Here is a 26394-nt window from a genome sequence, read left to right as displayed (position 1 = left end):
ACACCACTGCATCCCACTGACACAGCTAACAAGATAAACGACTTCTTCTCAACCATAGGTTCTAATCTCGCCAATAAAATCCCACGCACCAATGCCCATGCCAGGGACTACCTAGATGGGAATTTCCCAAATTCCTTCTATCTTGCTCCAACTGAGCCCATGGAAGTCACCGAGATTATAAAGTCACTTAAAAATAACTCAGGGAATCTGTCTCATGTCCCACCATTATTGTACAAGAGAGCGGCCCATGTCCTCTCGCATGCTATCTCATTACTTTATAACAAGTCACTAGAAACTAGCACCTTCCCGAAACTACTCAAGACGGCAAGGGTTACACCAATACATAAAGGTGATGACCCTACAGATTTAAACAACTATAGGCCAATATCAAACTTACCATTGCTATCCAAAATCTTTGAGAAATTCTTGCACAGGAGACTATATTCATTTATAACGGCACAAAACATACTCAACCCCTGCCAATTTGGATTCAGGAAAAATAAAAGCACTAACGATGCAATCATAAAAATGCTAGATCTGCTTTACACAGCATTGGAAAATAAGGAATATCCACTAGGAATTTTTATTGACCTAAGAAAAGCTTTTGACACAGTAGACCACGGCATCCTACTCCACAAACTTGACCATTATGGTATAAGAGGCCATGCACTTGCATATTTCAAATCTTACCTTACTAAAAGGTATCAGTATGTCACCATTAAAGACACAGCATCAACAACACAGCCACTTGATACTGGAGTTCCGCAGGGAAGTGTCTTTGGTCCCCTGCTCTTCCTCATATACATCAATGATCTTCCAAACGTATCTCGACACCTGAACCCCATTCTCTTTGCTGACGGCACGACTTATGTCATCTCTCACCCTAATCTTGCCACCCTCAACACCATTGTTAATGAGGAACTGATCAAAATATCGACTTGGATGACAGCCAATAAACTTACACTTAACACTGACAAAACCTACTACATTATGTTTGGTAGCAGAGCAGGAGATGCGCAAATTAACATTAAGATCGACAACACTCTAATTGCCAGGCATAATGAGGGCAAATTCCTAGGCCTATACCTTGACAACAACCTGAACTTCAGCACCCATATCCAACACATAACCAAAAAAGTATCCAAAACGGTTGGGATCCTCTCCAAGATACGATACTACATGCCGCAAACTGCCCTTCTCACACTATACCATTCACTTATATATCCATACCTCACCTATGCTATCTGTGCTTGGGGTTCAACTGCAGCAACACACCTAAAGCCAATAATAACCCAACAAAAAGCTGCAGTAAGAATAATCACTAAATCCCATCCCTGGCAACACACCCCCCCACTCTTCATAGATCTAAACTTACTCCCTGTTCAGTACATCCACACTTACTACTGTGCAATCTACATCTACATGACCTTAAATTCCAATATTAACCTTGACCTAAAACGCTTTCTTGATAGTTGTGACAGAACCCACAGGCACAACACCAGACACAAACATCTCTATGACATTCCCCCTGTCCGACTAAACCTTTACAAAAATTCAATGTATGTCAAAGGCCCTAAAATCTGGAACACCCTACCTGAAAATTCTAAAACTGCAGACACATTCATCACCTTCAAAACTACCATCAGAAAACATCTTATCTCCCTGATACACCCTGTCAACTAATTACACGAATACCACCTGGTGGTTAACACTTACACTCACTCACCCATTTGACCATAAACAGAAATATCAATCTCAATCTCAAAATAATGAATCTTAACTAGTCATAAGTTGGCCTGTGATACTCCAATACTGAAACTATGTATAGTGCCAAAACAAAAGCATTCACATTGCTAAACTCACAAACTAGTATTTAGTCACTTAGCCATAATACCAACTTACCTCATAATTTTGTAATATTTAACTTAAGATTTAATTTAAGTCTGCCCGAAATGCCTAGCCATGCTAGGTGTTCTAGTGGTACACTCTGTAATTATTATTTTACTACATGTAAACCACACAATAACCAAATTCTGTAAACTCAGCATTGTAATCCTTATAGAGAATAAACTTTGAATTGAATTGAATTTGAATTGAATTGAATTGAATTGAAGGAGAAGGCTGGAGGCAGTAGAGATGTCATATCTGAGGGCAGTGTGCAGTGTGAATATAATGCAGAGAATCCACAGCTTGAAGATTAGAAAAAGGTGCAAGGTTTTTAAAAGTATTATCCAGATTGCAGAGGAGGGGTTGTTGAGGTGGTTTGGATATTTACAGAGGATAGAACAAAATAGAATGATTTGGAGGACACATAAATCTGTAGTGCAAGGAAGGCGGGGTAGGGGTCGTATTACGAAAGGTTGGAGGGAAGGGGTAAAGGAGGTTTTTGTGTGTGAGGAGCTTGGAGTTCCAGCGAGTATGCGTGAGCATGTTAGATAGGAGCGAGTGGAGATGAATGATTTTTATGACGATGTGCTGTTGGAGTGTGAGTAAAGTAACATTTATGAAGGGATTCAGAGAAACGGGTTAGCCAGACTTGAGTCCTGGAGGTGGCAATTACAGTGACTGTGCTCTGAAGGAGGGGTGTTAGTATGTTGCAATTTTTTAACTGTAGTGTTGGCACGCCTCTGGCAAGACAGTGATGGGGTGAATGTTGATGAAAGTCTTTCTTCTTTTTTGGTGAGCTTGCCTTAGTGGGAAATAACCAATGTGTTAATATAAAAAATAATAATAATAATAAAGTAATATTAGTAATGGGTTTTGAGTTGTGCGGGATTTAGCCAAAATAAAGCTTCAATGCATAGTTTTTTTTTTTAAAGTTGGGACTATTCTCACCATTCATAAATTATTTTCCCAAGAGGTTGGAGACTGATTATCCACTTGGTGCCTCTTCACCTGATCTTGGAGGCTGAGTTGATTACCAGAAATGAGGAGAGAAGCCAACATATGGACATGGTGGCAGAGATAAGGAATAACTCAACAGGAGCAGCCTTAAAGTTCCACAGTCGGGATGTGACTACTATAAAGCCTCAAGAGTCCTCCTCTCAACGACGAGCAACAGTCAGAGAAGAGGATTTGCATGATAAACTTGCAGAATGTTTATCAATGAAAGAGACTGCAGCAAAACCAGTGCCAGAGGAGATCCAGACACTTAAACAAGTACTCACCAGCGATTTGCTCAATTTGAAGTCTAACATGACTGTATATGGTATAAATTTTAGTATTATGTTCCAAACTAAATATCTCATTTCAGCTGAACTTTTTTTAAGGCTATTTATCTTTTTCTGTTTAAATTTTGCACATAAAATAACTGAATAATATCTTATCATCGCTTTCCATACTTTCTTCATTCTCAATATTGTGGTTATTAGTCTGGTTGCCAAACTCATTTTTTTTGCCAAACCTGGAATTTTGTGGTGAAATAATTGTTTTCAGCAGTATTTTAGATTTTTAGTTGTCTAGACTGATAGTGTAATGGGTGCCACTGTCATCCTTGAAGAATTTGGAAAAAAAAAATCAGAATGGCTATCTAGGCAGTCCCCTATCATATCCAAATTTATGAAGATACATCTATCAACCTGAATGTTGAGTATTTTAAATAAATAAGTTTCCCAATTTATGCTTTACAGATCAGAAAAGATAATTTTTTTATGTTCTAACCATAATTGAAGGAATCAGTATGTGAGAATGGAAAATAGCTACTGGTTTAATACTGTTATTATTGGTAAACTAGTAGCCACTGGGCAAGGGCAATCAATAGTATACTGGTAATAATTGTCACATACTTCCCCATTTACAAATTTATAATAATTACTGTTGATCATATTGTATTATCCATCTGAGCGGCATCTGTAGGTAGTATGTACATAGTAAAATGTTTGGTTAATGTTCTCTGAATCTCACTTAAAATAAATGTATGCTCTTTGCAACTTAAATATTGTCTAGTTTACTGTTTTCCTCATGCAACCTATGACACTGAGCTTGACTCTATCATCATTACTGATTCTATGTCATCATTGAAGGCTCTTGACTCATATAATGACTCCAACAACATGCTCATTGGGGAAGCCAGGTATAGATACTCAAAAATTAGGGACAAAGGAATTAATGTACAATTGCTATGGATCCCATCACACATTGGATTACTCCTTCATGATAAAGTTGATATGTTAGCCAAGAAGAGTATCCAGAAGGAGAACGTAGAATATAACTTTGGTATAACTGTGTCTAGCATTAGGAATAATATTAGGAGAGAAGTAAATAATGAAGATGATTGTTATAGGAATGCAGTTAGAAGCCTGAGTAGATCTATAACCCACTATGATAACATTAACGTAGATAAGTATGTTTATGGAGCAACTTGCAATGTGAACAGACTGACTGATGTTGTAGTGGCCAGGCTTAGGCTTGGTTACAAGTACTTCTGGCAGTTTGGGAGACACACAGATGATGATCAAACTAAATGTAAATTATGTGATCAGGCATATGGTCACTCTCTTGAACACTATGTGCTTAATTGTCCACTTATTGAGGAATACAGAGACAGACAGTATAATAACCTATGTGACATGTCAAGATATCTTATTAATGAAAATAAGATACCAGATATACTAAGCAAATTTCCTAAATTTGCTTGTAACAGATAAGTGAACTATAGATATGTAGATATAAATCCATATGTATTCCTGTTAACCCTTTGGGGCCTAGTTCCTAGGCCTTTTGTGTATCCACATGCTCTCGCGCTACCGTCCACAGGATGGATATGGGGTGCACAATAAACTAGCCACTTTGGTGGCAAAATCTAATCTAATCCTCATGCCTGATGTAAAGGAAAGAGATTGTCTTAATGTCTGTAACCACTGCTTAAAGATGACAGCCATCCTGGGTATATGATTTACAAGAAATCATCATACCAGCATCCCTTTCAATGTTAAGAATACAATGGGTGACTTCTTTTACCTAAAAAATTTTATTAGCAATAAATTTGATGAAAATACTCAATGTTCATGTTGATTTATATGTCTTTTAATATTTATGGATGATAGGTGACAGAGTAGTACCCACAGGATTATCAGTCTAGACACCTCATATGTTCCATATCAGCTAGGAACAATTATGCACCATAAAATTCCAGGTTCACCCATCTTTCCACCAGAATATGTCCCTACAACATTTCATTCTAAACATACTGTCACCAAAACTCTTACATAGGGTGTCTTACTTATACAGTGACACCTGCAGGAAGCTACATAGTGAGGATCCATCAGATTGCTCAAATACCCTTCTGCCCTCCACTAGGCTGGTCGCTTAACCGTAAGTTTTTAATTTATTAATGTGTGTGAAATGCGAAAATTTATAAAGTAGAAAATGGATTCCTAAATGATGAGATAGGGGCAGAGTGCAATGGAAAAGGGAAAGTTAGAAGTCTTTAAGGATGGGACTTGAAACAGGAAGGAAATATGGGATTGATAAAGATAACTTGAAACAGAAGTGCTGGAACTACATTGACATAGCATTACATCATTCATTATTATATATTCCATTAACAGTTTTGTAGTTTCTCAAAATGTACTGAAATAAGTTTTAAAAGCACATAATAGATTTTTTCTTCCTTTTAAAATTATGCAGAGATATTCAACTTTTCTCATGACTTCTCTGGATGGGAGTATGTAGTGAGCCAGTGGGAGTGGGGCAACATGGTGGTGCAAGGCGAGTTTGGCTCCTCACCTCTAGAGTGGTACCAGAAGACCTTTGCCTTTTCACTTGACCAGGTAAGTAATAAGATGCCAGATGGTGATATTTTTTCTCCCCTCAGTAAAACTTTGGGTACTGTACTTCCATCAGGATTTATTATCTCATAAGGCATCTTGTGCTAGATTGCCAGGGTCATGAGGTCATTAAAAATACAAATATAACAGGTAATGGAATGCTGTCCATCTTAATATGAAACCAGTTAAAAAATATTTTGGAGGAAGTGACATTATAGCAAAGGGTTACTACCTGACAGTAGTTATGAATTTATGTCCATGACTTGTCCAAATGTGACTGTTAGTCTTAAGTATTGCAGTTTTGTAGTGCCCAACAAAGTCTTTAACTTGATGACTAACTCTTTTGTATGGGTCAGGCGGCACCCTTGCCTTCCACCCACATAATACTGGACTTCCGTGACTTCAGCAAGTTTATGTTGAAGGTTAGGTGGCCCACCTTAGCTACTAATCTTGCTGCCTCCCTCAACATGCAAGATGGCCACTACTTTCTGCAAGGTGAGTAATTTTAGTTAACTGTTTTGGTTATCTATACACTACCTAGTTTTGTTATCTTTAATGCATATATCTTATGTACCTTATTTGTTTAATGATTTTTCCTCTGTGGATTGGCCAAGGCAGTATACAACCTTGTAAAGTAAAAGGACACAAGTGCAACTAATGTGACATTTTTACGGTGGCAACGTTTCGCTCTCCAGGAGCTTTGTCAAGCCGTTACGGCTTGGAATAGGTGGTAGATTACTGAAAGCAGTGAAGAGATTTTATGAGGATAGTGAGGCTCAGGTTAGAGTATGTATGGGGGAGGGAGATTATTTCCAGTAAAAGTAGGCCTTAGACAAGGATGTGTGATGTCACCATGGTTGTTCAATATATTTATAGATGGGGTTGTAAGAGAAGTGAATGCTCGGGTGTTGGCAAGAGGTGTGGGGTTAAAAGATAAAGAATCTAACACAAAGTGGGAGTTGTCACAGTTGCTCTTTGCTGATGACACTGTGCTTTTGGGAGATTCTGAAGAGAAGTTGCAGAGGTTGGTGGATGATTTTGGTAAGGTATGTAAAAGAAGAAAATTAAAAGTGAATATAAGAAAGAGTAAGGTGATTAAGATAACAAAAAAATTAGGTGATGAAAGATTTAATATCAGATTGGAGGGAAAGAGTATGGAGGAGGTGAATGTATTCAGTTATTTAGGTGTGGACATGTCAGCAAATGGGTCTATGAAAGATGAGGTGAATCATAGAATTGATAAGGGAAAAAGGTGAGTGGTACACTGAGTCTGTGGAGACAAAGACCTTTGTCCATGGAAGCAATAAGGGGAATGTATAATTTTTATAATAATAATATTTTATTATGACATGATACATAATTGTACAAGGTATTATAGTAGTTGGATGTACATGTCAAAAGCCCCTTGTATGCAGAGAATTATGGGCAGGTTTAAAATTAACTTAAGATTATATAAGCTATATTAGATTTAATGGTAACAGTTACAGTAAACAATTTACAATATCAAGTACAATTGAGTATTTTAAACAATGAAATTTGAACATTTCAGTTTTGAAGCATTATAGTTTTACAATTTTGTAACTACAACTATTTTGAAAGTATGGTTATACCAATGCTCTTATATGGGTGTGAAACATGGATGGACAATGTTGCAACAAGGAGAAGGCTGGAGGCATTGGAGATGTCATGTCTGAGGGCTCTGTGTGGTGTGAATATAATGCAGAGAGTTTGTAGCTTGGAAATTAGGAGGAAGTGCGGGATTACCAAAACTACAGTATTATCCAGAGACAGAATGACTTTGTGAGTGTATAAATCTGTAGTGAAGGGAAGGCAGGGTAGAGGTCAGCCTAGGAAAGGTTGGAGGAAGGGGGTAAAGGAGATTTTGTGTGCCAGGGGCTTTGACTTCCAGCAAGCATGCGTGAGCGTTAGGAACAAATGGAGACAAATGGTTTTTAGGACTTGACGTACTGTTGGAGTGTGAGCAAGGTAACATTTATGGAGTCAGGGAAACTGGCAGGCCAGACTTGAGTCCTGGAGATGGAAAGTACAGTGTCTGCACTCTGAAGGAGGGGTATTAATGTTGCAGTTTTATAACTGTAGTTTAAGTGCACCTCTGGCAAGGCAGTGATGGAGTAAATGATGATGAGTCTTTCTTTTTTGGGCCACCCTGCCTTGGTGAGAGAAGGCCGATGTGTTAATAAACAAAAATAGTAGTTTGGGTATCCCATCCCCAATGGTTGCTTGAAGTGTGGTCTAAGTCTTATCTATGTGACATAATACTTTATCAAACCCCTCAATTGTTGCAGTATATCACCATGGCTTATCATGTATTTGTATCCCAGTTAAGAAGGTGGATGAGTTCCAAGGTGAGGAGGCAGGGGATGTGCTGGTGTGGGTGCAGGGAGAAGAGACTAGAGAAGGATCACTGGTGGTGTCTTGGAACTTAGACACAGACAAGATCCTTGCCTTGCTCACCAGTGCTGTCACCCTCCTAAATCAGGTCTGGATCATTTATTTGGTCTAACTACTGCATTGACAATTTAGTAGCTGCCTCAGATTTAATGTTATATTTGTATTTAGGCCAGGTACAGCTCAGGAAACACTGTAGTTGAAATACTGTATTTCTGAATAATCCAAGGACTCTATATAGGATGACACAGTAGTAAATTTAAATAAATCTTGCAGTTTAATAACATAACAGTAAAAATGTATCTCTGAATAACAAAATGCTACAGTTGCTGTGACCATATACATTCCTATAAATCCACAAAATATTTCAGCAAGTTCTGCATTGAATGAACCTTAGGGATTAGACAACTGTTGTGGGTTATATCCTGGGAAAGAGTACCAAAGAAAGTAACCTTGCTGTTTTTCTTTCTTAGTTATCTTGTGTAGCCCAATGTGGTTAATAATCCAAAGTCTCATAAATAAGAAATTTGAGTAATTGTTGATGATACTTGTTGTGCAGGCCACATCCCACCCAGGTATGTGTGGAGATACACTTGACAAGCACACATTCAGTCAGGCCCTACAGAAGCTACTGGGGCAGAATCCTGCTTGCCTCTGGGAAAAACTACTGCTACAGGTCAGTTGGTAATACTCATAATGTTTGCCACAGTATTGTAGACTACTTACTGTAACTGGAATCTTAATATGTTGGTTTATTGAAAGCTTCACACTGATTTTGTGTTTTGTAAGTTTTTAATTTGTCAATTTTATTAAGGAAATTTATTTCTGTGCAGTACTAGAGAATACCTCTTTTGATAGGCTTCAAATTTTCTTTGCTAGTGTATCTACTTAGAGAAAGATTTGAATTAATTTTATGCTCTATAGTTGCCAGTTTTCTTCTTATTTTTAATAAGCTGTACAGGAGAAGGGGTTACTAGCTCATTGCTCCTGGCATTTTAGTTCACTTTTACAACACTCATGGCTTATGGAGAAAAGATTCAATTCCACTTCCCCATGGATATGAAAGGAAAAGTAATAAGAACAAGAACTATTAAAATAAAAATCAAAGAAAACTCAGATGAGTGTGTATACATAAACATGTACATGCATGTGTAGTGTGACCTAAGTGTAAGTAAAAGTAGCAAGATACACCTGTTATCTTGCATGTTTATGAGACAGAAAAAAGACACCATCCCTCCAACCATCACGTAAAACAAATACAGGTTTCTGTCAATCACTCATTTGGTAGGATAGTAGTACCTCCCTGGGTGGTTGCTGTCTACCAACCCATTTCTGCTAAAGAAGAGGTTTGGGATATTGGCTGTTTGGAGTGACATCTAAACTGTCGTATCTGAGCACCTCTGCAAAGACAGTGATTATTTATGAATGATGATAAAAAAATTTTCTTTCTTTTTGTTTTGGGTGTTTTCTTTCTTTTTGGGTCACCCTGCCTCGGTGGGAAATGGCTGACGTGTTAAAAAAAAAAGTGCCAGTTTGCCAATTTTATTAGACAAATTGGGAACACTGCAAAACTGTTCTGGATTACATTCAGTAATTCGTGACTGCATCATCAAACTGGTTTCAAGCCTTCAACACTAACATGAGAATGCAGCATCTAAGCAGCTTCAAACTTAAAGTGCCGATATATTTTTGAATACATGTATTGGTCTCTGTGTGATAACTAGAGAATACCTCTTTTGATTGGCATTAAACTTTCAAAGCTGGCATACCTTAGTGGAAGGGTTGAAATAGTTTTGAGTTTATAGGTGCCAACTTAACATTTATTTTAAGAAAATTAGGATTTTAGTTACCATATGATAACTTCTGAATGCTTCTGACTGGCTTCAAATCTTCATTGTTAATATGTATTTAACTACATTAGAAACTTACGCCGCACTATAATCCATTTGTATGCATTGAGGGGATATGGAGATACCTTTCTCAGATTGCAGTGACTGAAATACATCTAGTCTACCTTTTTTTTCAAGATACCGATTTGTATATACTGTATGTAGAAATAAACGGCTCAGTATTTTTTGTAATTTTAAATACATACATATTCTAAAAGATGGCTCTATTTTTCAGGGGCACCACCTACTTGGCTGGGTAAATGGTGCCACAAAGCTGCAGTACTTGTGGAAGAAACTGATGGAAGAGCATAGTCAAGGAAAGTCAAAATCATCTAGCAATTATAACGGTAATTCATTTACACACTTATACACAGCTTTGCTAGAACCTTTAATTATTCAAGTTTTCCTATACTTGATATTCCACTTGCTTTGATGTTGATATAATTTCTAAAATCATTCTATCTTCAGGCACCTAGTGGTATGTACTGACTTCTGAAAGAGCATGCCACACCTCCTAAATACAGAAAACCCTCTTAAAACACTGATTCACATAGCACAACTTTGTTTCAATGTGGCTGAAAAAATGCAGTCAAGAATTTTGATAGTACACAAAAATCTTGATATTACATGTGGCCTTGCACCACAGCCAGGTCTAGACACTCACACCTCCATTGTTGGAGTTCATAGGTTCAAACTTATAGTGTTATATATTTGTATTATGGTACATTCTTTAAATTTATAGCAATTATAGTAATGCCAAATTTGGAAAGTACTCTCTGCAAGTTATTACATGATGCTCACTGGTGGCCATGTTGAATGAGAGCAAGTCAAGCCCAGTAGACAATATACAGATCACAATCTTTGGCCCTAATTCTCAATTAGAACTGTGCTCACAATTTTCATACCTGGAGGCATTATGGGGGTCAGTACCCCCCAGGGCCCAGGGGCTGTGGGGCCATTTTTTTGAAATATACCTCTTAGATATTTGAATTCATACTCGATAACTTTTTATGCTCTAAAAACACTTACAAGACAAACTCTTAACTCATTACTTCAACTATCAGCCAGTAGGGCTTAAACTATTAGTAAACTAACAGCAGTAGGATCTGTAAAACTAGTAAAATAACAGCCAGTTAATAGTTATTACACCAGCTACCAGTATGACATATATAGATAGTAAGCTAAGAGCCAGTAGAACTTGCATAGTAAAATAAAGAGCCAGAAAGACATATATAGTTCAAACCGTAACAGCTCATACAACTTATGTAGTTAGTAAACTAACAGCAAGTAATAATAATAATAATCTGTATTTCTACAAGTACATGTACAAGGTATACAGGCCAAACTGACATCAATGACATACTACTTCATGTATATAGAAAGCCCCTTGTTATGCAGAACATTTTGAGCAAAGTAGGTCAATTTTGTCCCCAGGATGAGACCCACACTAGTCGACTAACACGCAGGTACTCATTTTACTGATAAATGAACATTGGACAGCATGTGTCTTAAGGAAATACATCCTAATGTTTCCAGCCTTACCAGGGATCAGCCCCCAGACAGCATGTGAGCCAAGTGCATTAGCATTGAGCTACGGGACATCTTAAGACCTATGTAGTTAATAACCTTAAAGCCAGTTAGTAAACTAAGAATCAGTAAGTAAACTAATAGCAAGTAGGACCTATATTGTTACTGAACTATGAGATGATAGGACCTATATATACAGTGGTACCCCAAGTTTCGAACTTTCTTCATTCCAGAAGGCTGTTCGAGTGCCGTTACCGAACAAATTTGTTCCCATAAGGAATAATGTAAATTAAATTAGTCTGTTTCAGACCCCCAAAAATACACTTACAAAAGCACTTGCAATAATACACTTGCATAATTGGTCGAGTTGGGAGCAGTTCGAAACTTGGGGTAGCACTGCATATAGTTAATAAGCTAATAGCCAGTAGGACCTATATAGTTAGTAAACTAATAAACAGTAGTGTATATTTTTTTTTGTCAACAAACTGGCCATATCCCACCAAGGCAGGGTGGCCCAAAGAGAAAAACTAAAGTTTCTCTTTTTAAATTTAGTAATTTATAGAGGAGAAGGGGTTACTAGGCCCTTGCTCCCGGCATTTTAGTCACCTCTTACAACACGCATGGCTTATGGAGGAAGAATTTTGTTCCACTTCCCCATGAGATAAGAGGAAATAAACAAGAACAAGAACTAGAAAGAAAATAGAAGGAAGCCCAGAGGGGTGTATATATATATCCTTGTACATGTATGTGTAGTGTGACCTAAGTGTAAGTAGAAGTAGCAAGACGTACCTGAAATCTTGCATGTTTAAGAGACAGAAAAAAGACACCAGCAATCCTACCATCATGTAAAACAATTACAGGATTCCGTTTTACACTCACTTTTACCTCCCTGGGCGGTTGCTGTCTACCAACCTACTACCTACAAGTAGTGTATATATGGTTAATGAACAGTTAGCAGGACCAATATAGTTAGTGAACTAACAACTACACAGTTGTAGAACCTATGTACTATAATTAGTCAACTAATAGCTAGGTGAACCTTATATAATTAGTAAACAGCTGCTACAATCTGTGGTGTGTAGTTAGTATTTTTTTATACAGCCTCTCCTCACTTAGCGACATACTCGTTTACCAACGCCTTGGACCTACGACGGGCTCTCTGACCAGTATGCATGCCTAAATAATGTATATTAGAGCTGATTTCCTCTATTCTGTTTATTATGATATACAGTATACTACTGTATAAACATTTAAAAATATACCAGAAATGTTATAAATGGTGTAAAGGTGACATTAAAACCATATCAAAGATAGTTGACACAAACCTACTACCATTATAATATGCTCCTCACTTTGCGACAAATTCATTTACCGACATGGTCTTAGGAATGGAACTCCATTGTTATGTGAGGAGAGGCTTTATTATAAATACCAGTTTTATATATCATAGCTTTTAAACCAATAACAGAAGACAGCAGCCAGCAAGAAGTGTGGGAGCACATCTGGACAGCAGCAAAGATGATGGGTGTGCTGGAGGAGATTTCAGAGAGCGCTAAAGTAGTGGTGGTGGTCACAAAGCGTGTGCAGGGGTACTGGAATCTGCTGCAGGTCAGTTCAACACATTATAAAGTTCCTTTTTTTTCACTTACCATAATAAATGTAATTAGTATAATGTTTTTATGAATTTATTTATTAATTACACTTTGAATTTTCTGAGGATTTTTGATCAAGTGGATATGTGGATATTAATCATAAAACAGCTTAGGTTGATGGAGGGTTGTAGCATGGTTTACAGTATAGTCTATAGGCAAGTTAAGCTTGGCAGCTTTATTATGCACCTTATACATATCTCATGGGAATTAAAAAGATGCAGGGACTTAAACTGTTGAGGAAATAATGAGCGGAATGTTCCTACAACATGAGGGATGGGAGGTAATCACATTTGATCTGAGGAAGGGGTTCAAGCTCCAACTGTTTGGATCAACAGCTCTTCCCCAGCAACAAGGAACCTACCCTAGACTGCAATTATACTTGAATTATATGGTGGAGCTGGACGAGGCTTTGCTATGATGATTTTTGCATCATAGCAAAAATCAACTTTTTGTAGTTGTTTTAAAAGAAATCAATGCATTAGAGGATAGAATTATAGATTCATGCAAAAAATGAAGAAATGTTTAACACACCTATTTAAACAACTGTGTATAAGATGGCTAGTGGTAATAAATGCATTTTTTTTTTACAGAAACTCTGGGAATTGGTGGCAGAAAATCAAGGGAAGTGCAGTGTACCCTACCAGTTGTCTACCTTTATTGAGGAACTTGCATCACAACTCAAAATATTCTTGCCTTCACAAACCTAATATCTTAAAAATTAAATTGCAGTTTTCCTGAACTGAAAATAAAACAGAACAAAACACCAATCTGGGATTTGAGTAAAGAGGAAATAATATACTAATTTGGCAGTGGTGCTGAAGGCAAGTGTGTGGGGGAGGTGGTCCTGCAGAATTTTTTAACCCTCTAACTGTCCAAACGTAGATCTACGTTTGCTTGCGAAGTGCTCCGAATGTAGATCTACGTTTTTTACATTCTTTCTTAGGGAGAAAATCAAGATTGGAGCACTACATTTGGACAGTTTAAGGGTTAAATAATGCTTCTAGAATGAAGTTGGTAATATTTCCAACGGTAAATTATTTGCTAAATTGATCTTTGTGTTACAGCAAAACCAGAATGAAGTTCTGAATATTCAATAATAAGAATTTCATAGCTTATAAAATTTATTAATATAGTTATTTCATAGTTCAGAATACAGGTTACAGTTAAGGGTTAACATCACACAGAATGAACCCTCTACTAAACTAAAAGATAGCTATATCGCCAGTGCACCCTCTGTATTAAAATATTTGTTGCCAAACCAGTGTAGCCAAATAAAAAAAATAAAGATACATGTGAATCACTTGGATATCTTTATTCCAAGATATTTTGCCTGCACAACAGGCTTCTTCAGTTAAATACAGGAGAATATAACACTAGAGACATTACATAAGAACATAAGAAAGAAGGAACACTGCAACAGGCCTACTGACCCATGCGGAGCAGGTCCATGTCCCCCCCCCCTCTGGATTAGCCCAATGGCCCACCCAGTCTGGTCACCTCCACTCAAGGAAGGAGCACGGCACCAGACCCAGCAGCACAAACTAGTCCGGTCAAACTCACACCCACTCATGTATTTATCTAACCTATTTTTAAAACTACACAACGTTTTAGCCTCAATAACTGTACTCGTGAGTTTGTTCCACTTATCCAGTAGTAGTAGAAGTAGTAGTTTTGACATGATCAGCCTTGGTGAACCACACTGGATGCTGGTGTGGTTAGCCTTAAAAGCACGGGCAAGTAAGCCTACTACAACACTCCTCTTATGCAATGCATAGTATTTTACAGAAATACCTTTTAAATATGCTTTATCAAGTTTCTGTGGGGCATTATGAATCTGTTAGTTGCATTATTATCAAGCAATTCATTTAGTAATTCCTTCAATAATTTTTTGGGTTTTTAATGTTTTATCAAGATGGCTTCTTCAATGAAATGTTTAATAAATTAAATTCCAATCTCGTTTGATGTTTCTCCAATAATGTTGATAAACTGTACAAATGAGATAAATGAATGATAGTTTATTGTAGATAAACACCATATTATGGAAATGGCTTAAAATATAAAATCCTGCGTAGGATGTAGATTGGTAAAATCTTAAAAGTATCTGATAATGAGAAACTTTTATAAGTAATAAAGTACTGTCAAACAGTGGCATAAGTGAAGTACAGCAACAATGTTGGCAAACTTTAGGATAGCCTTTTAAGTTTTCTGTGCAAATAAATTCAGTTTTAGCCTTTTCCTTCTGTGTGACTGACCTGCCTCTATGATGTAATTTGACCTCTTCCCCCTGTGTGACCTCTTCTTCCTGTTCAACTTTAGTACAAAAATCTGTGTAATCTCACAATCACAGTTCAACACCTTGTAAAGGTTCAAACCATGATGAGAACCTTCATAGTGGTCTGTGATGATACAGGTTATGTTGTGTAAAGCCGAGATTGCACAGTAATTGTCTTGAACAATGAACTACATGAAAATTATTTTTAATTCCGCAACATCCTCACTCCTTTAGAGGAGTGCAGGTACTGTACCTCCCACCTCCAGCTCGCTATTTTATTTCAAAGGAGGCCTGGTCACAGACCGGGCCGCGGGGGCGTTGACCCCCGGAACTCTCTCCAGGTAAACTCCAGGTATAAAGATTACAATGTTGAATTTACAGAATTTGGTTGTTGTGTGGTTTACATGTAGTTAAATAATGATTACAGAGTGTACCACTAGAACGCCTAGCATGGCTAGGCATTTCGGGCAGACTTAGTTTAATTCTTTATTTTAAAATATTACAAATTATGAGGTAAGTTGGTATTATGGCTAAGTGACTAAATACTAGTTTGTGAGTTTAGCAATGTGAATGCTTTTGTTTTGGCACAGTACATAGTTTCAGTATTGGAGTATCATAGGATTCATTATTTTAAGATTGAGATTAATATTTCTGTTTATGGTCAAATGGGTGAGTGAGTGTAAGTGTGAACCACCAGGTGGTATTCGTGTAGTTAGTTGATGGGGTGTATCAGGGAGATAAGATGTTTTCTGATGGTAGTTTTGAAGGTGATGAATGTGTCTGCAGTTTTGGAATTTTCAGGTAGGGTGTTCCAGATTTTAGGGCCTTTGACATACATTGAATTTTTGTAAAGGTTTAGTCGGACACGGGGAATGTCGTAGAGATGTTTGTGTCTGGTGTTATGCCTGTGGGTTCTGTCACAACTATCAAGAAAGCGTTTTAGGTCAAGGTTGATATTGGAGTTTAAGGTCCTGTAGATGTAGATTGCACAGTAGTAAGTGTGGATGTACTGAACAGGCAGTAAGTTTAGATCTATGAAGAGTCGGGGGGTGTGTTGCCAGGGATGGGATTTAGTGATTATTCTTACTGCAGCTTTTTGTTGGGTTATTATTGGCTTTAGGTGTGTTGCTGCAGTTGATCCCCAAGCACAAATAGCATAGGTGAGGTATGGATATATAAGTGAATGGTATAGTGTGATAAGGGCAGTTTGCGGCACGTAGTATCGTATCTTGGAGAGGATCCCAACCGTTTTGGATACTTTTTTGGTTATGTGTTGGATATGGGTGCTGAAATTCAGGTTGTTGTCAAGGTATAGGCCTAGGAATTTGCCCTCATTATGTCTGGTAATTAGAGTGTTGTCGATCTTAATGTTAATTTGTGCATCTCCTGCTCTGCTACCAAACATAATATAGTAGGTTTTGTCAGTGTTAAGCGTAAGTTTATTGGCTGTCATCCAAGTCGACATTTTGATCAGCTCCTCGTTAACAATGGTGTTGAGGGTGGCAAGATTAGGGTGAGAGATGACATAAGTCGTGTCGTCAGCAAAGAGAATGGGGTTCAGGTGTTGGGATACGTTTGGAAGATCATTGATGTATATGAGGAAGAGCAGGGGACCAAGGACACTTCCCTGCGGAACTCCAGTATCAAGTGGCCGTGTTGTTGATGCTGTGTCTTTAATGGTGACATACTGATACCTATTAGTAAGGTAAGATTTGAAATAAGCAAGCGCATGGCCTCTTATACTGTAATGGTCAAGTTTGTGGAGTAGGATGTCGTGGTCTACTGTGTCAAAAGCTTTTCTTAGGTCAATAAAAATTCCTAGTGGATATTCCTTATTTTCCAATGCTGTGTAAAGCAGATCTAGCATTTTTATGATTGCATCATTAGTGCTTTTATTTTTCCTGAATCCAAATTGGCAGGGGTTGAGTATGTTTTGTGTTGTTATAAATGAATATAGTCTCCTGTGCACGAGTTTCTCAGATTTTGGATAGCAATGGTAAGTTTGATATTGGCCTATAGTTGTTTAAGTCTGTAGGGTCACCACCTTTATGTATTGGTGTAACCCTTGCCATCTTGAGTAGTTTCGGGAAGGTGCTAGTTTCTAGTGACTTGTTAAAAAGTAATGAAATAGCATGCGAAAGGATATGGGCCGCTCGCTTGTACAGTAATGGTGGGACATTAGACAGATTCCCTGAGTTGTTTTTAAGTGACTTTATAATCTCGGTGACTTCCGAGGGCTCAGTTGGTGCAAGATAGAAGGAATTTGGGAAATTCCCATCTAGGTAGTCCCCGGCATGGGCATTGGTATGTGGGATTTTATTGGTGAGATTAGATCCTATGGTTGAGAAGAAGTCGTTTATCTTGTTAGCTGTGTCAGTGGGATGTAGTGGTGTTTCATTAGGTTTAGTTAGGACAATATTCTTGGTTTTTTTCAGTTTGTGGGTCCCTAGAATCTGAGAGAGTGTTTTCCAGGTCTTTTTTATATCTCCTCTAGTGTCTGTGAATCTACTGGAGTAGTATAGTTGTTTGGCTTTCTTTATTACTTTGGTGAGAACTGATGAATAGTGTTTAAGAATATCTTTGTGTATTAAGCCCTGTCTATATTGCTTTTCATATTGGTGTTTCTTGTCAATGGATTTCAGAATGGTGCTGGTTAGCCATGGGCAACCAAGCCGTTTGTTTGTGATCTGTTTCATTAATTACATTTTTGGTTGAAAAAAAAAAGCATTAGATCTTCATTTAATTTAGTTACTGATTATAACCATGAAGTACAGACTTTAGAACATACCTTTGCTAATACTGTATTTGGACCATGCTAATATCTGGAAGATTTTCTGACATTTCTGGATCCAGTCTTCAGCTTCTTCATTATGATCAGCATCACAGATTGCAGTTGCATCTTTCCTTTCTCTCCTTCCTTCTTTGCTATTTTGTTCTCCTGTCCCAGGAGCTCAACTGATACTTTGTTCTTCTGCCCAAAACCATTTAATGCTACTTGGAGTTATTGATGCTGAGCCTTGAGTCCTTCAGCTGCTCCAGATACTTGTCTAGTTGGGACAGAATCTCTCCACAATCAGTGATGAAGCTACTAACACTGCTCTTCTGCTCCTCAACCTGGGATTGCAGTTTCTTGCCAATGCCTCTTGAGCAGTCTTGTTAAGGCATTGCTGATGTATCTTTTGTTACTGTGAATTTCAAGTCTTTGTTTCCTTAAAAATCCTTCTGTAATGTAAGAAATTGGGAACTGAGTAACAGATAATGCAATGTGCTCAATATGGCAGGTGGGACAGAATAGTTTAGAGTCCTTAATCATTTTCATAATGAATGGTGAGCAAAACATAAGTCCACATGGTAAATTACAAGGTCGTCGAACATCACTAAGATGTCAAGACATATTTTACATTCTTCAGGATTTTTCCATTTCCTGTGGAATTGGAAAATAAATGAACCATGAGTCCAATTACCTATTTTACATACCTCAAGGATCACTCTTTGTTTATGAACAAAAGGCAGTGCAATGTAATGAAGATGTACTGCTGATGCTCTGCTGGAACAAATCCTGAGAAAATCTAAAGAAATTAAAATGCATAATGTATTAAAGCTTATAACTGTAACATGCCAAAATATGTTGTAAACACACTAAAACAAGCGACTAGTTGCTCTCAAGTTACTCACACAAGAACTGAAATGTGATACTTAAACTGTGTTTCCCCTCAAGGAAGGTTCCTTGATGTTGGTGAGGGGCTCTTGATTTAGGAAATTGGATCTGTGCTCCAGTTCCCCGAATTAAGCCTGAATGCCTTCCACATCCCCCCCCCAGGCGCTGTATAATCCTCCGGGTTTAGCGCTTCCCCTTGATTATAATAATAATTAAACTGTGTTTACTGAAGTGAAGACAAGAAAAAAGTAACATAATTTACTTCTAGAAAATATAAGGACTGGTATCAAATCTTCATAATGAAACACTGACCTGTATCTATTTATGAGAAAAGAAGGTATGGTAGGCAGTGAAAAATATAGAGTAGCTCCAGTGTAAAGGCTAAGAATTAACTAAAGTTAACAAATAAATTAAGGATACAATAAAACTTCATGATGATTTTTGGCATTAATGTTGTTGTCAAAAAAAAAATGCAAATGCAGTTCAGTGTGAACAAGTGTAAAGTCCTAATCATCAGAAATAAAAATAAACCGGGAATCCATGGCTAGTCATCAGAAATCATCAAAAATAAAAATAACCCTGGCACCCATGGCTAGTCTGTAGAAATCCTAGTCGAAGGTAGCAGAACCGAGGTGTCTGTAATGAGGAACATTATTATTATAATCAAAGGGGAGCGCTAAACCCGTAGGATTATACAGCGCCTGTGGGGGATGTGGAAGGTATTCGGGTTTAATTCAGGGAACTCGAGCACAGATCAAATTCCCTAGATCAAGAGCCCCTCACCAGCATCAAGGAACCTTCCTAGAGGGATAATAAGGAACAACTTTGATTTATATACATTATTTCAAGAAGTATTGTATAAGTAACAGAAGTTTCCATGTTACAGTATTGCAACTGGTAAAGTTTTAATTGGAATGTGTAATTACAGTGAAATCATGGGTTACTTCCAAATACTTGAATCAAGAGCCCCTTACCAACATCATGTAACCTCCCTTGTGGTCCCGTCATACAGTGCCACACAATTCAGTTATATATATTATATTTTTTGGGGGGGGGGTTAATATATAAAAAATATAGACAACATACCATTGGAAATAAGTCACTCGGACTTTTTTTTTGGGTTATCCTAGGTTCTCTACTCATACGCTGCTACGTATGATAATCTGTAATTGTATTATTGTTAACCTGAATAAACTTGCTGACTTACCCTGAAGACTGCCACTTGTTTTAAGCACAAGCTTTACAAATAATATCTTCTTCTCCTTCAGGATACTTGCAGTTTGCTTAGAGGTAAATCAATATTAACTGGGTTCAAGCAGTTGTATTAGGCCTAGAAAATACTGCAACATACAGTTTGTGTTAATTATGAACCCGCGGAATGACGTGACGTCACTACCACCACTGTTGCCAACTCAAATAATTTATTACTGCTAAATATACACTTAAATTTTTTTTAGAAAATCTTTAGATCCAAGGAAAATTTGACTCTTCTTTTGATAATTAATAAATAATGATTTTTATTTCCATAAAACAAACAAAACAATCCTGCAAGACTCCATTATGCAGGATCGTTTTCAGGTCATACTTCATCAATGTGAAAATTTGTGTGGACTGCCTCCAAGTGAGTCGCCTACCCTGGCAAACTCTGTTGACACCGAGCTCTGAGGTGGGTACCTCAGCCTCACAAGTGGCTTATAGGACAGATTTTCACAAATGATGTTGCAAGAAACTCGCCTGCATGCACGTATAAAGGACTAACTTACTTGGTGTTGCAGCATATATCCTGATCTTCAACTTCCCTAAGCTTAGCCTTAGCCCCTTTGGACTTCCCCTCAGAAACCACGTGCAACCGGGAGCCTTAATTCCTGCAAAATTCAATCGTTATTAGTGACCTGCCTGCACCTCAGAAATTCCTATATCCAAGAGGGTATGTATCCCCTAGTATAACTATGCAGACATGGACACTAGCTTCCAGACTGCCAAGAGACACTGGTACTTACTGGGCATGCACTGCCTGCTGCACACTGGGCCCACAGATCAAACTCACTCACAATTCTCCCCAGACATTGGCCAGAAATCTACGAGATAAAGCGGAGGTCTTGTCTTACTGTATGGGCCTGACGGAGGTCATCTACGGTATGTCGAGGTGCCTCTACCAGATTTCCCTAGGTCTCAAATGTGAAGACACGTGGGGGCGCCGTCTGCTGATCACGGCATGTCTTGTCCAGTTGGTGTCTGTCTTAAGAAGAACGAGCTGGTCTCTCTTCCAGACCCTCGTCTCTTCGTTCAAACTAGGGCTGCCAGTTCTCCCTAGCTAACTTAACCTAGTGTTTGCCTACATTATCGGCCTATTACTACCTATGTTAAGGTCTTAGGTCTACATTATTATTATCTACAGTTGCCTCAATGATCCTAATATTAGTGTACTACCAGTAAACCTACCTACTCCTTCCCTGAAGGGTAAATCTATAAATAAATAAGCTTACCAACCACGCCAACTCGGGGAAAACGCTTTTTGTTTGGGTGGGTTTAAGGGCCACCCAGCTCAACCGTTCCATTACGGCTATGCTGGGACCCCTTCGTACGCCGTATCTGTCCTGTGGAACTTTAGGGACCAAATAAATTTCCACAATCACATAGGATGGTTTTCCGGCCATGTTCCATTACTTCACCAGTAACCCGCCGAGGAATTCCTTCCAGCCCACCACTGTGTCTACAAATGTAGGAAAAAAACAGTGTCTCCAATTTAAGAAATAAATAATTTTGTTTTGATTATATCCTAGGTAGGAGAAGGTGTTGGGCAGTGGCAGTCACAGCAGCAAGACCTGCCGGCAATGCATGATGTACTTAATATAACCACCGAGATTTGGTATGATAATTGCACTTATGTGCACCTGTACCTAAATAAACTTACTTAATATATCGGTGCCCTGTGGCCTGGTGGCTAAAGCTCTCGCTTCACACGGCAAGGTCTGGGTTCGATTCCCAGCGAGGGTAGAAACATTAGGTATGTATCTTTACACGGGTTGTCTATATTCACTGTCAGTAAAATGGGAACCTGGGTGTTAGTCGACTGGTGTGGGTCGCATCCTGGGACAAAACTGACTTAATTTGCCCGAAATGCTCTGCATAACAAGCTGCTTTCTGTATAGTAGTAGTTTGACATTGACGTCAGCTAGGCCTGTATACCTTGTACATGTACTTGAAGAAATAAAGATATTTCTTTGGTTTTCTCCTCTGTTAAAAATCTGAGACACCACTCCCACGAGCCCTCTTAGGGCAGGGAAGGTGCCAGAGCTAGAGCTTGTTACCAGATGCAGCTCACAAAACTGCCATTCCCACGAGCCTCCAGTGGGGCGGGGAAGATGGCAGATCAGAGGCCTAGGTTCTCCTTACTAGCCCCGTGAGGGCGGGCAATTGGGCTAGGCTTGGGAACAGTTGGTCTCAGGCGATGAGGAGGTACTTGTACCACCTCCCATGGAAGACATAGGTCTCAAGATATTCCCAAGACAGGGAGCCAAGGCCAGGTCAGCATCTGGAAAAGACCCGGGCCAGGAGAATACCAACAAATCAAGAACAACAACAATCTTTTGTTAACCCAAGGGATTCGAAGACTAACCCAAAAGGGGTCTTTCAGGTATACAGAAGTAAGATTAGGAACAAGATAGGCCCACTTAAGAGTAACTCAGGTCAGATCACTGACAGTGATAAGGATATGTGTGAAATTTTCAATTCTTACTTCCTCCCAGTTTTTACTCAGGAAGATACTAGCGTAATTCCAGAAATAATAGATTATGTAGAACAGGACGATAATAAACTATGCACGATTGCGGGAAATAGTGACATGGTCCTCAGACAGATATTAAAACCTGGAGTTTACCTGGAGGGAGTTCCGGGGGTCAACGCCCCCGTGGCCTGGTCTGTGACCAGGTCTCATGGTGGAACAGGGCCTGATCAACCAGGTTGTTACTGCTGGCTGCACGCAATCCAACGTACGAGCCACAGCCCGGCTGGTCAGGTACCGACTTTAGGTGCCTGTCTAGTGCCTGCTTGAAGACAGCCAGGGGTCTATTGGTAATCCCCCTTATGTATGCTGGGAGGCAGTTGAACAGTCTTGGGCCCCTGACACTTGGTAAGTTTATAGGTACAGGTACACCTAAGTACAATTATCACACACATTGTAAATTACCTAGGATAACCCACGAAAAAGTCAGAGACTGACTTTTTTTCCATAGGAATTCTATATATTTTCCCTTTCATCTCATGGTCTCTTTATTTACTTCCGGCTCAGGAGGTGGGTCACTTTACATAGCTGAAGGATATACACACCGAGATGTATATTTCTCGTAGTTTATATATGTTTCGAGTTTGAGTTAATCCCTCTTTTAGGAATTCAGATATTTTTTCACTGGTGTTGAACAGATGTACGCAGCCTTGATGACCCTCGTTTAGACGATGGATTTTAAACTATATAAACCAACCGACCTTCATCTACTTGGCAACTGTTAAGTATCTTCTAGTCATGTGTGAGCTTGATTTTTCAATTTGTTACTTAGTTAATGTGATTATTTTCTCATACTGACTTCATTTTGGCGGTGACAATTATTTGGTTCGCCTTGCCTTGTGGCCAGCAGCGTACATTTAGTTATGTGCATGGGATAACCTCGGAGTAGCTTGTCTTACTTCAGCTACCACAGTGTGATCCACATTATTAAACATTTTCACTTTAAACTGGCAAAAGTTTGTGGTCCGCGAAGCTTATCTAGGCAGGTTAAGCCGGTGATGTTAACTGTAAAGTTTGTCCAAGCTTAGCTGGTGACGACCCACCAGTCAAAAAATAAGCAGATTAAGTAATTTTATAAAACCATCGTTTTTTTCACCTCAGCTTTCTCTTCTTTCAACTTATCCTTCTCTTCTGCTTTATTCTTTTTCATCTACTCCTCTATTCTTCTATTTCTCTCCATATCCTTCTCCTCTACTACCTCTTTATTCCCCCTCTCCTCTTCCCATCCTTATACTCCTCTTCTTTGCCCATCTCTTGATTCTTTTCTTGCTCTTATCTTGTTCATCTTTCTTCCAGTTGAACTTTAAATAACGCTTACAACACTGGAAGGAAAAATATTTTGTTTCCGATAATCAGCAACAGTAAAATGTCTATGACTAGTCGCTCCGTCAAGGGGCCTTCACCTGGAGGCCCCTATGTTTTAGGCCAGCAACGGATCTTCACCTAGGGGCCCCTATGTTTTTGACCGGCAAGGGACTCTCACCTAGGGGCCACTATGTATATGGCTTCGTCCGAGGAGGGCCAAAGGCTTCAACTCAGGGGCCTCAACTTTTCTGCCTGCTACGTCAGCGTGCTACTACTTCGGGCATCACTACATCAAGGGCCACTCTACTGCATTCCCTCACCGCCCCCGCCCAGCCCCTCCCTTCTCTTCCCTTCCCTGATGTAGTGTCGGGGAGCGATTAATGAGAACCCAATACTTGGATTATCGAAGGTGCTTTAAAGCAGGATACAGACAAGCTGGCTCTACTTTAAATGCAAATGTGAATGCCAGAATTGAACTTGAGCCATCGGGGGTCTGTCATCCCTCCCTCTAAAGTGTAAAAGACTGGGACCTCTGCAAACCTACACTTGTGGTCATTTATACTATCTTGGAGTATCTTAAAAACTACTATTACTAATACTGACAATTCTTCAACAGCAACTACTACAGTAACAACAGCAATAGTGATTATAATAAAAATAGACTTTATTGACTAATAAATCCCAGTACAAATAAGGGAGGCTACAATATTGAAAATTGATGTTTCTGGCCTGAACTTTGGAAAGCCCGCTCTTTGTATCCATTACTGTCTGTTGTATCTTTTATAGATGTGAGGAGCAATATGTTATTGTTTCTGTATTGCTTTTGTTTCATTACACTTTTTGTCTTTGTTAGAGTCGACGGAACTTGCAAGATTTGTAGCCGTATGGGGTTATGATCGTAGCCTAAGTGTTGTACTCGCCTGATTGTCCACTTGGATTGAACTCTAGCTCTTGGGACCCCGTCTTTACACATTTCGATCAACTTGCTTCCGCTCTTTTGGGTTATGTCATATTATTTTTTTTAATCCATGTATTGAGCTGACTTCCACTACAACCCTTCCTAATGCATTTCATCCGTTCCCTGTCATCGCAAGGAGTTTCTCTCTCTCTCTCTCTCTCTCTCTCTCTCTCTCTCTCTCTCTCTCTCTCTCTCTCTCTCTCTCTCTCTCTCTCTCTCTCTCTCTCTCTCTCTCTCTCTCTCTCTCTCTCTCTTTACGCAGGGTTTGACAAGGTTAGGTTAAGGATCTCCCTCTCTCTCTCTTTTGTCCCTTTAGCTCAACTAACCTTACAGTTATTATTCGTTTCCTCCTGTCTCGAGTCTGTTAACTTTATCGTGAATCCCTTTTCAGATTTCTGAAAGCTATAATTATATTTACAAACTTTGCATATGATGTTGCTGTTATTATGTTTGTAAGCTTTATGAAAGGGATTTGGTGTGAACGAAATATGTACCTAGTTCCTTTTTTCTCATTTCTATGAGTTGCCTTTTTCTTAGGTAATGTACTCTGCTCTTGGGTTCATATCTCCCGATCCCATTCTTATAATCATTTGCTTGCTGGGGTTGAATTTCCAGTAGCCACTTATTGGATCACTTTTGTAGCTTCGTGTTCGACCCTTCAGAGTGAGCTACATTCTGGCAGCATAAATACAGTCTTTATAGTTATTCTCCTCTCATCCTAGTTCAATCATTAACGGTTTGGAGAACAAATTCTCTGACGTTGCTACTTGTGCTCCTCTTACCGCTTCTTCTGCTACTGCTTTTGCTGCTTCTACTGTTGTCTATGTAACCCTCCTGTTGTTGTTGCTGCTGCTGCCGCTGTTCATGTAACCTGTGCTTTTGCTGTTGTAAGCCCAGGTCCTGCTGCTCCTCTACCCGTGCTGGTGCTGCTGTAACTTGCCGGGCCTGGTGAACCATCAACCCACAACCAGTGTTTCCACCACATCTTAACCTGGAGAAGGTTTCGGGGGTCAACGCCCCCGTGGCTCGGTCCGTGACCAGAAGCAAAAATCTGCAAATATGCAATTAAAAGCGATTGTACATTAATTATTTCTCACATTTGAAATGCTCACATTTATTTTACTTTCTTTTACGTATTAAATTATTTGCTCAAAGATAAATCCTATACTCAG

The 26394-nt window shown here is 38.8% G+C and overlaps 1 protein-coding gene and 1 long non-coding RNA gene across 3 annotated transcripts in view; one reads left to right on the top strand and one right to left on the bottom strand.

Annotated features, from left to right (window-relative positions):
* LOC128689394 (uncharacterized) overlaps positions 1 to 14545 on the top strand; it is a 31436-nt gene extending 16891 nt beyond the window's left edge. The window contains exons 7-15 of the mRNA XM_053777617.2: positions 2859 to 3208; positions 5230 to 5313; positions 5629 to 5771; positions 6125 to 6263; positions 8111 to 8268; positions 8737 to 8853; positions 10302 to 10413; positions 13062 to 13201; positions 13836 to 14545. Coding sequence (XP_053633592.1) covers positions 2859 to 3208; positions 5230 to 5313; positions 5629 to 5771; positions 6125 to 6263; positions 8111 to 8268; positions 8737 to 8853; positions 10302 to 10413; positions 13062 to 13201; positions 13836 to 13952 — 1360 coding nt within the window. The 3' untranslated portion in view covers positions 13953 to 14545. The remainder of the gene's footprint in view (positions 1 to 2858; positions 3209 to 5229; positions 5314 to 5628; positions 5772 to 6124; positions 6264 to 8110; positions 8269 to 8736; positions 8854 to 10301; positions 10414 to 13061; positions 13202 to 13835) is intronic.
* The window catches only part of LOC128689395 (uncharacterized), a 31077-nt gene extending 10036 nt beyond the window's left edge, over positions 1 to 21041 (bottom strand). The window contains exons 1-2 of one of the 2 annotated variants that reach the window (XR_011392141.1): positions 20939 to 21041; positions 18306 to 18739 (exon numbers count right to left, since the gene is read on the bottom strand). This is a non-coding gene — a long non-coding RNA (uncharacterized lncRNA). Of the gene's footprint in view, positions 1 to 18305; positions 18740 to 20382; positions 20735 to 20938 lie in introns of those variants that run through there. The other variant, XR_008407156.2, reaches the window with a different exon arrangement.
* Between the last annotated feature and the right edge of the window lie 5353 nt (positions 21042 to 26394).

The sequence above is a fragment of the Cherax quadricarinatus genome, chromosome 18 (genome assembly GCF_038502225.1).
Source record: "Cherax quadricarinatus isolate ZL_2023a chromosome 18, ASM3850222v1, whole genome shotgun sequence".
Lineage (NCBI taxonomy): Eukaryota > Metazoa > Arthropoda > Malacostraca > Decapoda > Parastacidae > Cherax > Cherax quadricarinatus.
The sequence above is the reverse complement of the archived record's forward strand: the minus strand, read 5'-3'. Positions and strand labels throughout refer to the sequence as shown.